Source organism: Gymnogyps californianus, chromosome 3 (assembly GCF_018139145.2).
Source record: "Gymnogyps californianus isolate 813 chromosome 3, ASM1813914v2, whole genome shotgun sequence".
Taxonomy (NCBI): Eukaryota; Metazoa; Chordata; class Aves; order Accipitriformes; family Cathartidae; genus Gymnogyps; species Gymnogyps californianus.
The window spans coordinates 34,741,413-34,757,399 of NC_059473.1; the positions used below are offsets into that span (position 1 = coordinate 34,741,413).

General features: G+C 42.7%; 1 protein-coding gene across 3 annotated transcripts; it reads right to left on the reverse strand.

The window, feature by feature from the left end:
- Nucleotides 1–1,297: 1,297 nt before the first annotated feature.
- On the reverse strand, nucleotides 1,298–15,821 carry RNF8 (ring finger protein 8). Of its 3 annotated transcripts, none has more exons than XM_050893075.1 (8): nucleotides 15,715–15,821; nucleotides 12,803–12,931; nucleotides 10,479–11,219; nucleotides 9,258–9,320; nucleotides 7,675–7,764; nucleotides 6,428–6,535; nucleotides 5,236–5,440; nucleotides 1,298–3,351 (listed from the first exon to the last, which is right to left on the reverse strand). In XM_050893075.1, exons 1-8 carry the CDS (start codon nucleotides 15,802–15,804, stop codon nucleotides 3,206–3,208), a joined length of 1,572 nt encoding a protein of 523 aa, XP_050749032.1. In that variant the 5' UTR covers nucleotides 15,805–15,821; the 3' UTR covers nucleotides 1,298–3,205. The 3 variants fall into 3 exon arrangements, with proteins under 3 accessions (XP_050749032.1, XP_050749033.1, XP_050749034.1); XM_050893076.1 differs by lacking the exon at nucleotides 15,715–15,821 and adding an exon at nucleotides 13,115–13,176; XM_050893077.1 differs by having other exon boundaries at nucleotides 3,250–3,351; nucleotides 5,229–5,440.
- Nucleotides 15,822–15,987: the final 166 nt, after the last annotated feature.

Genomic DNA, 15,987 nt, shown 5'->3' on the forward strand with positions numbered 1-15,987 from the left:
TGTAAAATGTTATACATACACGTGATTTTTGTAAATATATTGTATATAAGAATTTATATAAAGTGTGTTAACGCACAAAAAAAATCAGCCACTGCCTTAAAAGTGGCACTTTCTAAGAAAAACAGCTTTTTTTTTTTTTTTTGTGCTTCTGGAAGGAGACCTACGGAACAGCACCCCCACCTTAGCGGTGACGGCAGGCAGCGCACCCCGATCCCTGCCCTGCCTGCCCTGCCGGCAGCACAGGTTTCCTAAGAAACTGTCCGCCTACAGGAAAGCCTATAGCCTGCTCACCACCAGGCACTTCGCCATTAACTAAGTGCAGCTCCGTTACTCGAGCAGAGCCAGCACAGGGCTTGTAAAGCCAGTGATGATAAAACATTGACTAGTCACAGAGCACGTCTTTGGAAAAAAACCACTTACATTGGGGGGGGACACACCCACACAGAGCTGGATTATTAAATTGCCCATTACATGTTCTGCAAAGTTAAATGACAGTTGTTGCTAAGGCTCGCCAAGTACTAACGTGGTAGATTACATGTGCAAGAGGAAAGCGATTGTCAGACTGATCTTGGAATCCATAGACCTGCAAGTGTTAAACAGCACACCGTCCCTCTGTGATGGTCCCATTCCACAAGCCATTAGCACTCCTTCCCAGCTATTCCTGCTGATGTTGATAAACAATATATTGCTCTGAAAGCGTTTGATTATCACACTACGTGACAGCTGTCTTCCAACAGAAAGCAGCAAGTCTTGAACCTGCATCAAGCCTGCTGTGCATCAACTATGACTAGCTCAATTGTAACCTAAACCCTGGACGTGAGAGTGGAAGTGCTTGGTGCCATCCCAAGAGATAACAGTTCAGGGCAGGACATCTCCAAGGGGACATTCAGATGTACAATCAAGTAGAAGAAAGGATCCAGACCTTAGACCAAAGGAGAGCACAGTACTAGAAATAGACATCTTTTCCAGAAGCTCAACAGTTCACCTGACACTTCTGTATGTCTAGCCATCAGCTCTGTATCTGATAGTAGTTTTACCGAGGAACTTAGTGAACTGGGAGGAGAGGTCTGCTTTTGTCAGTGAAATGCTTTTGCAAGTGAACAGTATTATTACTTAACCTCTCTCCATGGACCTTGACACACTATGCACCTACCGGTAACAGTGGAAATGGTCTGGTGTACCACTTATGTTCTTCATATTCTAGTGAAAAGAGGACACACTCAGAAATCACACCAAAGAACTACTCTGTTACTAGGAGAGGCATTAGCCTTCTCTGCAATATGCATAAACACCAACATAACAAAATAAATATATTTAGCAAAATGAAACAAGCAAAAAAAGCACAGCAACATGGAAGAGACACGCAGTAGAAGAATTTGCAGTCCTAGAGTAAATAACCAGAGTATTTTCCTCCTATTCCATCGGGAATGCCTGTTGCAATGTCAGCCTATTTCACAAGCGTTTTGAGGAACCCTCTTCTCACACATCCTAGAGGGCATATATTCACAAAAGAAACTTTCAAGAGCACATACAGAAAATGAACCTTAAAAGAAAGAGGAAAACTCAAGATGTAATGACTCCTTCACAAAAGAAACCTTACACTAAGATTTTAAGAAAGTTGCCTGGCCCACAGATCAGACCTACCTCCCCTGTTTAAGTCCTGCCAATCAAATCTGTCAGAATGCACTACTTCCTTAGGACAGCATCATCATTCATGCACCTTTTTAATGGGATCTTTCTTTAGTGGAAGAAGATAAGAGATATGATTGTATCTACTAAATTACCATTAGGGTAGCCACAGGCTTGAAGAGTTGGGTTGTCTTTTATCTATTCCTGAATACACAAGTCTTTTCAACTTTAAAATAGTCACACTGCTTACAGCAATCAAAACATGAAGCAAAGTCATTAAAATGAGATAGTCTGTGTTTTCTCAAAAAAATCTAAGACAACTAGGAGAAAGACATTCATCTCAGTGGTTACACCAAGGAAGAGTAATGCAGAAATTTTCCTTCTTAAACAAAATAAACATAGAAACAAGAAAGTACCTACAAATAGCCAAAGAAATATTACAGATGAGAAGGGCTTCCTCCATCCTCTTCTCACAGTGTAAAACAGTCCTTTCCATGTAACAGCAAAGTCAAAAGCATATGCCACTGAAAATGGAACTTCATAGACAAATTCATGACAGGGTGAGGCAAGACTTGCTCAGTCTCTTAGGGATGAGCGATTTGCTGCGAGGGTAGTACAACCCACAGCTCAACAGCAATGTTTTGTAAACAATAAAACTAAATGCTTCCTTCTGCGCCTTGTGGTTGCCTACAGATGCTGCTTTCCTACCCTGCCAATGGGACATTTCACTAATTCAGCTAGCAGCACTTCTGAACAGGCAGAGGGTCCTCTCTGCTGCTGACAAGAACTATATGTGTTTCTGAAGTCATTGCTAATAACTTCTGGATGCGCTGCTTCCTAGTTCTAAAACCCTCTATGCAAAAGCCTGAAGAGGGAACAAACCAAAGATACTATATGAAAAGAGCACTAGCTAAGGAATTCTGGAAGATTTAATCTTCTCCATCCCTATCTAACAGAAAATGAGTAACATCAACAGAGCAAACTGATGACCAGCAGCTCAGCTTACAATGCATTTAAGCACTTAAGGCTGACAGGGTCCATAACCCACCCTTTGTTGCCTTTACTGCCAGAGGCCTGGGATGACTCTAGCTGCCATATGAAATTCAAGAGGAAAACCCATGTTGGCACCTTTTCCTGATATACCTCTCCTGCCTGCTGGTGGGGATGGCCAAGTTCTCAAATAGCTTGGGCCATTCCCTCTGCTGCCTGAAATAAGGGAAGCTGATGTACACATTTAAACATGTCATTCACCGAGGAAAGGGCAGTGATGCATACAAACTATTACATTACACCGAGCAGGGCACAAGCGATCATGGAAGCCTAGGCTTTGTATGTCAACCATCTAGCATAATGGCAGTTTGTTCTCTCACAAATCCCAATTCTGTTTTAGAGATCAAGCTTCTGTACATTCATTTAAAAAATAAGGTCCTTCCAAATGCTGCTAGTTCTCAGCTCCAGCCTCTTCACAGAGTCTCTCCTTCCAGATGTCCAGTCCACTCATCCAGCAGCAGTCAACCAAACACCATTAGGTTGGCTCTGGGCAGCACACAGGCAAACGAGTCTGCAGTAACAGTGTTTAGATAATGTAGTGGCTTTCATTATAGTAAGAATCCTCCTCAGAGTCCTCACTGTCACAACTGCTCATTGACAAGATGGAGTAGATGGAAGAAATGACAGTGCTGTCATTGTCTGTGGCTGGTTTCACCAACACGTTCTGTTTCTCTGCATTCAAAACACACAGATACAAAAGTTAGCAGTGACCACTGTACCCACAAATGCTAAATTACTAGTTCTCTTTGAAAGTTATAGCCTTTCACTGTCAGTTTGCAATAGGTCTTTCAAGCTGTAGGGCGTGGGCCTTTTTCTTTTCAATTTTCAGCGTTAAAAGAACAAAGGGTTGCGGGTTTTGTTTGTTTGGAGTTTCCTATATGCCTTTTCCTGTTAAGATAGCACAGATGAGGAGGAGACATTCTCCATCCCTTCACTGGCACACAATTGACAATGGAAGTGGCTAACTATTACAGTGCCTTGCCAGATAAGAAAGAGGGAAGGAATAAAATGTGGTAAGGAGCTCTCAAAGAAGTAATGGTTGTTCAGGACACTTACAGCCCCATCCAAACCTCCATATGTTTAGGAGTGCAAGCTGTCCTATTGGTGCCCATTCTACTAAGGCTCTTGGAAAGGCTTCTTGGGAAGCTCTGACTGAGCTTCTCGAGTGCCACTTGCATCATCATTTCTCTTTCAGCTGGCTTCTTCACAGGAATTCATGTTTAAATAGACACACAGTTATCTTCATCTCAATCAAAATGTTTCCATGACTGAATAAAAAGCCTGCACAGAAACAATTCATCCTTCCTCCTGAAGTGTGTCATGGTGAAGCTAAATGACGTCCTACTAACAGTCATTTATATAATTAGAGCATCTATCGCATATGAAGGTAGGCTATGAGCTTATTTCCTTTTTGTTCAAATAAGCATGACGACCACTGGTTTGCCGTACAGAAATGAAGTGGGCTCCAGTGAAGGCACCACTTCATCTAATCGCCATCAGCTACCTGATGAGACACTTCAACAGCGCTATAGCATACTCTGCAGGTGTGCATATTACACAAGAGCAGTGTCAGTTCTGCAGAGGTGAAAGCAATTCCAGAAGCTGAGCTGAGCAACCTCTGAGGAGTGTAGATTTCCTGAGGGAATCAGACTGAGTTGGTTAAATAGGTTATAATTTCAGGTTTGAGCTAACACTGCTTAGCAATGTCGTTCTGCGTTGCCGTGGAGAATCTGAAACGTTTCAAAAGCACCTTTCATTAGGTAAAAGGCTTAGCATATTGCAAAATGAAGGATCATGCACTCACGTCTGTGAGGGGAAAACAAGACAATTACTTAAGGGAACACAGCAATAGAAATTTGTGAAGGGGTAGCAGGAAAAGATTTCTACATTTCAGCACCTAGATACCAGCGTCAAGTGCTCTAGAAACAAATTTGGAAGAGGGAAGCAGAATAGGAATACCCCATACTGGAGTTTTACTTAAAGCCATCACTGTCATGCAGAGTCTTTTAGCTACAATTAGGCAAGAGGTTACGCGTTTAAGCCACAGTGGCTTTAATTCCACAAAAATTAACATGGCAGAGCAACTGCCCGTTCAGCCATATGCTTACATGACACACCAATGTTCCCTTCAGAGATTTCCTACACAAATCTAGCACACAGAAGAGAATTCAGAGTTTCTCATCAGGCACTGCTCTGCTGAGTTTTTGCAATGATGTAGTCAATAGTTTAATCAAGAAGTGCCTGGTAAATTTTTCAAGACCCATTCTCTATAGCTTTGCTTTTATTTAGTGACCTCTTTGAAACAGCGTAACCTTTAGCATGGTTAAGTTGTCCCACTTGACTGTGGAATTCATACCAAAGTCTTTTTCCAAACTTTTTATTAATTTTATTTACCATGCAGTAAAGCTAGTTACACAACATATCTTAAAATTCATTTTCTAGTGTTTCTTCTGCATTCCCCAAGCATCCCCTTGGTATATAGGTGCCAAAGAATGTTGTACAAAATAGACGGAATGAGAGATTGTACTCATCATGCCACATCCACCCACCTCTCACCTTTCCGCTCTCTGATAAGGGTCAGGCGATGCTCTTTCATTTCCACATCCAGTTTTTCTACCATCCTGTCAATGCAGTTATCCAGCACCAGAGAGCGTGTCTTTGATTTGATCTCCTGCCTGCAGATAGGGCATTCCACTTTACGTTTTGTCCACTCATTGATACAGTAGGAGCAGAAGCTGTGTGCACAGTTCAGAGTGACCGCCTGTGGAATTCAACAGAAGGATACTTATCAGAGCATGCTCACACAAGCATTGTCAAGAAAAAAAAATACTGAAGTCAAAAAACATTAGATGAATCCTTCCTATAAGGGAAAGGGGGGCAGAAGCCCAAAGCCCCCTTCCTTTAGCCCTTCTAGGGGTTACACACACAAACTCTCCCATGCCAGAGTGCAGACAAGTTTTACAAGTTGGTTAATGGATTCGCCGTAGATCATAGCAAGTCATAAACACAGACAAAAAGAATTAATTCTGTTGTAAGCTTCCCCAATTTGAAAAGGATAAATTATGGAAAAACTCAGATACTGCAGAATAGCATCTTGAATTACTGAGAAACCAGAAATTAAAATTTCAGCTAGCTCTTAAGGCATTATAACAAGGCTAACACATCAGGTTTCCTGTAGTAGAAGTGAATGTAATGAAACTGAAGTTCTAGTGAAACACTAACAGAAATAACAGTCTACATTTCAGGCATAACCTATCACTTCTAGAATCAAATGAAAGCAGGCCAATTTCTCAAAGAGTTTATCTCAACAATATAAACAGTTCCAGACTTGACTGAACACTGCACCTCCCTTTCTTTACTAACCTCTTCCTATATCTAAACCTGAAGCAGTCCAACCCTAGTCAACTTAAAGCAAGGTCCACTACAAAATGATTCTTCCCCAGGCAGGCTGTCAGCAGCAGCTCAGAGCACCAGTTCAAAACCACCCAGAACTGCTGCAAGCCTATATGCATCTTAGGATTAAGCACTCATCTCTATGCAGGTAGAGACATTAAAGCTGCCCGGAGAAGAGTTAGGGCAGACATTCAATGGATTTCTGGACCAACCCTTACCCACAACTCACTGTGGGTCTGTTGCGAGTGTTAGACTAGCAAAGTAGAGAAATAAGCTTGAATATTGCTTTAATAGAACTAGGGAAAGCTTCTCAAGTCTCTTCTTTACTGGCAAACCCGTACCGGTTTAAACATACCTCAATAAAGTGCTCAGAACAGATTGTGCACTGCAACTCATTCTCCAACACATCATTCATCTGATTCAACACCTCTTCTTTTTGGGCTCTCACCTTTTCCTTCTCCTCCTAGTGGAAAAGTACATGTGGTCATGTATCAACAAAGAACAAGGTTTTACTCAATATAATATTGGCAGGAAGTGCGTGTGCAAGGGAAGGTAGTACAAGTAGAAAATCATACAACTGCAAGTCTCCACGTGTCAAGTCTGTGTCTATTATATACCCAAATCTGTAACCTCCCTCCTCTTTGTAGTCACAGCAGTATTGAGAATATTCCCACCCACTGTAGAGAACTTACAAGCAAGAACAGCATCCATTACCAAAATTCCCTTCAGCCTAAAGAAGCTACCAGCTGAATCTTTTCAGAATCTCTTTCAACCTCTTCCTGGCATAAGTTTGGCTTAAGTCAACAGAACAGTTCTTTTGATGCCTGATGTAAAGAGCAAAACACCCAACAGACAAAATACCTCAAATATTAAAGAAAGGAAGCATAAGAATTTAAAACATTTACTTGCATTTAACTGCCCAATAAATTGTTTGGAGTTAAATTAGGCTCCTAGGCATCTGCTCTATCTTCTAAAAATAACAGAAATTCTTCAATTGAAGCTATACTTGAAACAGCAACAGAGTTGCAAAGATGACATAAAAAACCATAAAGCAAACAGCCAGAGGCGGATAATGTAGTAATTTCCAAGAGTAAGACACAGGGAAGGATCTCCTTAATTATTTTCTACTCATCACCTGTGTCAAGGGCAGGAAGAAGTGTGGCTTATCTCATTCATTATTCAAATTCCATGTTGTTTCAGTCCTACACTCCCTTGTAGGACTGCTGGAACACTGCAGTTTTACTTGAATGCACTCTAACTGAAAATGAAGCACCTCACTTTTCAAACTTTTTTTTTTTTTTTTTTTGTAAAAGAAAGGGTGGAATAGGCCCACTTCTGCACAACACACAGTTCAGGTGCTCTGGGCTTTCTTTATGATTGAGGAAGATCTAGTAATGACTGTTCAACACTAATTTATGAACAGGGCAAGGTGTATCCTCCCCCAATCCCGGAAACTAGAGTCAGCTGCCACCTCAAAATACAGGAGTCTTTCACTATGGGAGGCAAAGTACAGTCAAGACAAGTGTTAAATAAACCATTTCCTCTGTGGCAGCATATCATGTTTTACTTATGAATAAAACTGAGAATTCAGTTATTCCTTACCTTTGTTTCTTCCAGTTCTTTATTCTTGGCTCGAATTATCTCCTCAAAATCTTTTTTACTACGGCTCAGTTCTTCCATCAAAGCATGATGCTGTAACAATACCATCCCAGAAATTATAACAGTGCCATTATAAGCTATCCTATTAAATATACATGGCCATAATCATGGGGTTCAGCATACTCATTTCTCCTAAACTCCTCCTAAAAGAGCAACACACGTCTATATGAGTTGGGGTGTTAAGGCAGTTTAGCCTTAACTTAAAATTGGAATGTACTGCCAGTTATTTATGACCTTCCCAGTGTCATGGCACTTCTCACTCCCTCTCCCAGGTTACTCTCTCATTTCAGTTAGGTTTTACAGACACCATTTTGCGTGCATCTGAGACATTTTAGTATCAAGGGGTATTTGACACATAAGGATCACGAAAACCTGTCACTGTATGCAGGGTTACCTGAAGCCGTTTTCAGATTAGCTTCCCAAAAGGCCTTTCCTTTTGGAAAGCTAGGCTAGGAAACCTAAGTTTGTGGCAATCTCTTTCAAAAACATTCCCAACCAAGAGTGAAATTTTTTTCATCTGGTTAAAATTGCCAAGACAATTTCCCCAAAACAGACACCCAGCAGACAGACCTCACAAAAAAGCCCACCAGCCCAAGGACCAAATTCAAATTTAAAAAAAAAAATAAATAAATCATTGCAACTACTTAATGCTTTCAATCCAAGTGCATATTCTCACAATATTTGCCAGCAAATAGCAACTCCCACAAAGCGAGGTCTGCCACTTTCTGACAGAATTTTGATCTGTAGATGAAGATCATCCAATCTGCACCTAAGGCAAAGTCCTCGTCTTCTACCAAGAGGCCGCAGCAGTAAGAAAGATTTAAATATCTGAGTTACACAGTGTCTTGGTTTCGGCTAGGATAGAGTTAATTTTCTTCCTAGTAGCTAGTATGGTGCTGTGTTTTGGATTTAGTAGGAAAATAATGTTGATAACACACTGATGTTTTTAGTTGTTGCTAAGTAGTGTTTATACTAAGTCAAGGATTTTTCAGCTTCTCATGCCCAGCCAGCAAGAAGGCTGGAGGGGCACAAGAAGTTGGGAGGGGACACAGCCAGGACAGTTGACCCAAGCTGGCCAAAGGGATATTCCATACCATACAGTGTCATGCCCAATATATAAACTGGGGGAGCTGGCCAGGAGGGGCGGATCGCTGCTCAGGAACTAACTGGGACTCGGTCTGCAAGTGGTGAGCAATTGCATTGTGCATCACTTGCTTTGTATATTCTAATTCTTTTATAGTATTATTATTGTCATTTTATTATTATTATCATCATTATTTTTCCTTCCTTTCTGTCCTATTAAACTGTCTTTATCTCAGCCCACAAGGTTTGGGGTTTTTTTTTTCGATTCTCTCCCCCATCCCACTGGGTGGGGGGAATGAGCGAAAACTGAGCTGGCGTTTCTCATGGTAGGTCATGGGTTTGCTCTCCCCCTCTTCCTCCGAGCTACTAGGAAGAAAACTAACTCTATCCTAACTGAAACCAGGACACACAGTTAGACCAAACCTAGACTCATAACTACTTGCCTCTTGCAGGACCTGGGCCAGCTGCTCCTTCAGATTCTCTTCCCCATGCTGCCACTTTACTCCCTGGGGGGCAGAAAGGAAAGGAGGAAAAAAAAAAAAAAAAAAAAAGACTTGAAGAAAGCAAGGGACAGAAAATGACTACTTTGCACACTCTCTTTAGAGGATATGCTTAAAGAAACAACACTGGTTTTCAGCAAACCCTGAGATGTCCCACTCTAGTGTTACATGTGTACGACAGAAATTAGAGCTATCGTTTACTGTGAAGAGTTAAAATGCATATATCATTTACAGTTACATACTTGGAACAATTCCACATTATTCTAGCTCTAAAGGCACCGGCATGTTCACAGAAGCAAAGAGGTCTGCAACAGCTTAAACATGAGAAAAAGCTGCAACTCTATCTTTGAGCACAAAGAGGTCAGACATACCTACAGCTCCAGCTGAACTTCCCATTGTGCCTAAGCACACAACTCCAGACTTTCTGTACTTCTGATAGAGGTATCTTGCCTTGAGCAGCAGACTTTAAAGGAAGTAACTGATAAATTATGAAACTCACTCCACGATGAATTCTTACTTCCTTTAAACCAGATTTTGAGCAAACTCAAATAGAAAGACTTCAGTTTGTTATCTAAAAAAGCTATTTATCAATATATACATACTGCCTGAAGACACTTAGAGATTGCAAGAAAGGGTTTCTTGAAAGTATGAAAAAAAAAATCTCCCTCCCTCCAGGGATTAAGGCATACAATAATTCACTTGCTTGGAAAAGGAATGGATTTGCCGTACAAACTGGGCATTAATTCAGCCATATACCAAGAGAAATTCACACTGAAGGTGAATACTTTTCAACTTGTCCTCTCTGTAACCACAGGATATCAGGCAGAGACTTTTGGTTTTTTATTTAAAAACACACTTTTTCACTAACTGAAATGCTTTACTATCTTGCTGTGATGAATCTGTTTGTAAAAAAATTTTAAAAATTACTTTGCGCCTTTTTCCTAATTAATTCCCCATGCAGCCCAATCCCTTCTGTCTCTGCACTTTCTTTTGGTACACATGCCTGGAAGTGAAATACTTCCATGACAATTTTAACAGGACTAATTCACACAAACATCATTTGTGTTACTGTATGGTTCAAGATCTTATTTTGGATCAACGTCTTATATTAGGCATTCCATAAAAATGAAAAGACACAGGCCAAAAAGGTTACCACCATTATACCTCTAGCTTCTGCTGCTCTTTAGAGAATGTCCTCTCCAGCTCTTCCACCTGCTGCTGATGACGCTCTTGTTCTGTGCACAGCTGGTCCTGCAACTCCCGCAGCTCCTGCTCCATTGCCAGGATCTCCTTCTGAGCACACTTCCTGCGCTTCTGCTTCACATTCAGAACTGCTGCCTGCTTCTCCTGCACTTTGACCTTTAACTTCATTATATCTACTAGAGTTTTCCTCAGCATTTCCAAGCCAGTCCATGACTGTGCAAGACCAGAGCCTTTCTGGTCCTTATGGGGGACAGACACAGCTTTCTCGGAGTGCACAGGGCTACTACGCACTAGACCACTATCGTCCTCACTTGGTCCAGGAAAAGGCAGCTTGACATCCATCTTCTCTGTTAACTGTTTGGCCTCTTCTACCCTTCCCCATGATTTACCCAAAGGTTCATTGTCACAGGACACTCTGTCTCTTTTGGATCTCGAGTTTGAAGGGCCTTCTGATCCAGATGTCTCCAATTCCTCCAAACTAAATTTACGTTTAGTTCTTGAACTTTTAGCTTTCCCCAGGTCATTCCTTTGGGCTAAAAAGGGTCTGATTTTCTCCCATTCCTCTTTAATTACTTCATATTCATATTCAGCAGTCTCTTTGTTTTCCAAAGGCACTCCCAACTGGATACGGTCTCCTTCAGCGATAGGATATGCTTTTGAGGGATCCAGGCGCTGTTTGTTAAGCCAGACTCCATTTAAACTCTGCAAACGAACAGAGAATCAGCAAAATTTAATATGCAGTTACAGAGTCCTCTGCAAGTTATTTCTGGCAACTGTAAACATACCCAGCCTCTTCAGTGTTGCAATCAGAACAAGCCACCTCTTTAAATAAACCTTGCAATATCCAATTTATTGGCCTAGTGTCCCATTTATTACAGTTATTGCATTATATTATTTACCGTGCATTATTCCTGCATTACAGATTCTGTGTACAAGCACTAAGAACAACATTAATATATGCGCTTGTGCAGAAGGAAAAGAATGAACTCTAAGAGGAAAAAAACTGCCTAAAAGCTTCAGAAATAAGAATTAACCAATAAAAAGACTCTGCAATAGATCATTGTCAAGAACATAGAACATTGCAGTAATTATTCTTGACAATTAATGTCACCTGAAATTCAAGAAGAAACTAGAAAAGAAAAAGGAGCACAGCTATACTAGAGACAGTTCTCCATAAATACAGGGAGAATATAAACAAGAAGGAAAATGTTCTTCTAGAGATAATGTTCAAAGCAGAAAAAGGGTTCGTAAATTAGACACTAGCTCAAGAAATACTTTTGAAAAACAGCAAAACTGATCTGTGCTCAAGATTGACTGCAGAATCATTAACAACTGACATATCTCAAGGAGATTCAATAAAACAACTTGACAAACTGGTAGCAGTAATAACACAGAGGAAGTGTTAATAGTTAATCTACCATTGATGTTTCCAAACATGCAACAACTGTAAGTTTTCAAGTTTATACAAGTACTGCAATAGAGTTTTGTTTAAGAGCAGTGTAATTTTAATAGTAGGCACTCCATTCCTTTCTGACTAATCTGCTGTTGACCCAAACATCCTTCAAATCCGCATGACGTGTTGAACATTTTTATTCTACCAGTGCTGTTTTAAAGCAAGTTACTGATTTTACAGTTTTCAGCCCGAATAAGAAAGTGGAGAGATCACGATATGAAAAACAGATTACTGAAGTTAAAGTGAGACCTAACTGAGGACTCTGATGTCAACACTTTATTCTAATCAGCTGAAGCTGAGGACTCTGATGTCAACACTTTATTCTGATCAGCTGAGGAGGACTTTCAGAAGAAACTCGTTTGAACATAACATGAAGCATGGTTTTTCTAACAACAGATTCTTGTTGTAGTTGATTATAATTAAAGCAATTGTGTCACTACAATAAGGAGTATCAGTTTATCCTTTCATTAGCAGTACAAGAACATTATCCTTTTGAATACTGCCAAAATTCATAGGATTTTTTTTTTTTTTAAGAAAGCAACACAAAACAGGTTCACAGACTGCAAAGTGCCCTTGGCAAGACTACAATTGTCTGAAAAATGCTAAACCAAGAGACAAATCTACATACGGAAAGCAATACAGTTTGCATCCCAACTGCAGCAGACTGAAGCTTCCTGCTGGAAGTGCACAACAGACAAGACACATTCCCATGGACCTTCTATCACACTTATACCATATTATATCATAGCCCATACATTGTTTGAGCCCAAACAGGGCATTCTCTTCAGTGAATCTCAGAGTCCAAGGTCATTGCTACAATCAGTCTCTGTACCTTGTTATCCTTGACAGTCCACTGCCCTTCTGCATTTTGCTGGAAAACACAGTGCTTACGAGAGATCATCAAGGGACAGGTTTTTGACACCAGCTGGTACGTGAGATCTAATCCTCGGCCTATAGTTACCTAAAAATAAAGTAGTTTAGTAACCGCAATCAGCAATGACACGGTAAATTCAGTTTATGTCATTTCAATTTAAGTACAGCAGAAATTTATCTAGATTAGCATCTTATAGCTATTTCCAAAGACTTCGGGATGATTTTTTTTTTTTCATTTAAATTCAAGAGTAGATAGAAAATGGAAACCTACAAAGTTTGAAGTATTCTCTTTCTCTCCCATTGAGGAACATTTGATTGCTCTAAGGCAGGTTACGGCCTTGGCTTCATGGAAATCTTCCACAGCAGCAAACCTGCTCAAAGCTACTCTCAATCCATCTGCGTCCCACCTTAGTCATTACCGAACTAAACACCATTTCTTCAAACCAGTACAATTGTTTGTGGGTCTCAAGATTACTTCTTACCCTCTTCTTTTGCTAGTTGCATCTGTTCAACTGTCTGTGAACAGGAAAGACGCAGGAAAAAATAGCCCAGAAAATTGCCATCAAAAAAAAATGCACATGTAACCGTGCCTTAAATGCGCAATACTTCTGTAAATCACACCATCAATCTTACGGCTCAGAAATTAAGCTACATGCAGTTCATAACCGCTAGTGAAAGTGATCTAAATAATCTGATTAGACTCTAATAGCATCTTCTTGAAGAAGTGACATAATTTAATTGTACCGATTCACAGTATCTTATTAAATCTGATGTAATTGCAGACTACCATTTAAAGCACGGCTCTGCTCTCCCTCCCTCCGCTGCCTCCTTTGCAAGATCTGGTAATCATATACACTTTTCTCATTCGTCTGTGCGTTGCACAAGTTTTCAGTCAGCTTATGTCATTAGACAACTGCATGCATCCAATGTAATACAGCAGGAACACGCAGCCAAAAAAAGCAGGACAAACACCTTTTAGCAGAAGCCCACAGTCAAATCAGATGAAGAATATTGTGAAAGTGCACTCTGATTTTTATGCCTTAAATGAAGGCTGCCCTTCTTTTCTCCTGCAATCCCAACTCATTTGCATCACACCTTTCAATTCCTACCAGATGGCAAGATGCTGCAGTCAAGAAAATTTCATTCACTCACCTTGAGTTTAAAGCAACAACTCGGGCTCCCATGTCATAACTAAATGCAAGGAAACAAACTAAGATCATGAAAGCAAACTTAACCACGTTGGTCCCTACCTCTTAAATGCTTCATACATATCATGTGTTCTGTCAACATGGATTGCATATATAAGAGGTACAGAGACTCAGGTGGATAAAGACTCCACGCTTCAGGTGGGTTCAGTTATAAACTTGGCTTTACACTTGTCCCTGCAATTGCAACAGAAATGCCTAACCCATGTGAATGATTCTTAGTGCCTGGTCACACACATTTGTGTGGCCTCACGCACTAATACGAGCGAGACCAAGTAGGGCCAGTCACAAAACTTCTCCTTGATCAAGTTCGCTGAGCAAACTGCGGCGGGGGGCTGAGACGTTGCCACTTGCCTGCTGGAGTTCGCTGCTGCCCACAGCGGTACTGGCAGACCACAGCACTTCCCCACGCCTCAGCAGTGCAGTTTGGCACCAACATTTAAATCCCCAGTGAAAGCAGTTTGTGCTAACACGCCAGCCCGTGGCCTTGCAAGCCTGCAGCACTGAGATGCCGTCAGTCCCCCTGTTGCCTGTGACAAGGACTGTAGTGCTATGCAGACCATCAGAGTAATAACATCTTGAACGAGACTCTCTGCACAGTTAACAGAGCCCTGGCTGCACGTTTTGCAGATGTATTAACTTGAGTCCTTCACGGAGCATACTTGCACACCTCCTGGCTTCAAATCCATGATGGGAGAGTAACAAAACTATATGTTTGCTTAAAGAGTTGCCTAGCATTGAGAGATGAGTTAAGAGGGGTACCTTTTGCGATGCGTAAGCACAAAGGAATTAGGTACAGCACGAACCTGCAACGCCTAACTGCCTGGTTTCGATTACTAGAACGGCAATCCTCTTACAGCGCCCCATCCTCCACACACGCCTTGGCCTGCTGGGTTTGAGGGAAAGAGTGCAAGGGCCCACTTGGGCTTTTACATTAAAAAACCTGATCACTGAAAAAGGGTTATTCCTGTACCATACCGAAACAGATTTAAAGCATAACCCCATTTACACCTGTATAACTTAAGCCACGAAACTCAAATACACTATGTACTGTTAACCTCGCCAAAGCATCACCTTGTTAATTAGGCTAAGGATCCCCCCCTCCTTTACGCTACTGTCACACAAACGACTCCCATCTAAATACGAGATCGCGTTACAAAAGATTTAACAACCGAATACTTGGCAAATCAGACTCAAACGCCTGCTCTCAGCCCGCGCCCCGCTCTCCACTCCCTCGCACGTTACCGGTGCTGAAACGCGCCGGTTCGGGCCGCTGCTCCCCGCCGCCTCTGCCTCTGGGAGCGCCGGGCAGCGCCCCACCGAGCCGCCCTCCGGGGAGGCCGGGCGTGCGCTGGGGTGAACGGCCGGCTCCTCCGAACAACCATTAACAACTGCTGCTCGTTAACTGGGACGGGGCTTTGCCCTCCCGGGGAAGCGCGTTAAGGAACACCGAGGCTCCCGAAACAAAGCGCACCGAGGGCCGCTCGCCCCCTGCCCCGCGCCGCTCAGGGAGGAGCGGGCCGCGGCGGGGCTCAGGCCAAGCAGCGCCGGTAACGGCCCCCCGCCCCGGGCGGCACCGATGGCCGTGCCTCGGCCGCCCGCTCGCCCCCTCCGAGGGGCCGGAGCCCGCGGGGAGCCCAGCCCGGCCCGGCCCGGCGCGGCTCACCTGCGTGCCGGCCTCCAGCAGGAGCCAGTCGCCGCTGGCCCCGACCCGGCGGAGGCACCAGGCCAGGCGCGAGGCCCCGCGCGCCGCCATGGCGCCCCCCCGCCCCCCTGCCCGCCGCGACAGGCGGGAGCAATCGCTGCGGCGGCGCCGGGGCTCTCGCGAGACGAAAGACGGCGTAGCGGCCGAGCACCGCCCAACAGCCCGGCTAATCGAACCCGGAGCGCGAGGAGAGGCTGCGCGTGCGCTCGAAGAGCCAGCGGGGAAGACTACGGC

Excerpts from the sequence above, each read along its gene's own strand:
- RNF8 (XM_050893075.1), bottom strand. The coding sequence starts at position 15,804 with ATGGCGGCGCGCGGGGCCTCGCGCCTGGCCTGGTGCCTCCGCCGGGTC. Across the intron at positions 9,321-10,478 it reads AAGAGCAGCAGAAGCTAGAG|GGAGTAAAGTGGCAGCATGG; the intron begins GTATAATGGTGG and ends TCTGCCCCCCAG. Across the intron at positions 6,536-7,674 it reads AAGAACTGGAAGAAACAAAG|GAGGAGAAGGAAAAGGTGAG; the intron begins GTAAGGAATAAC and ends CTTTTCCACTAG.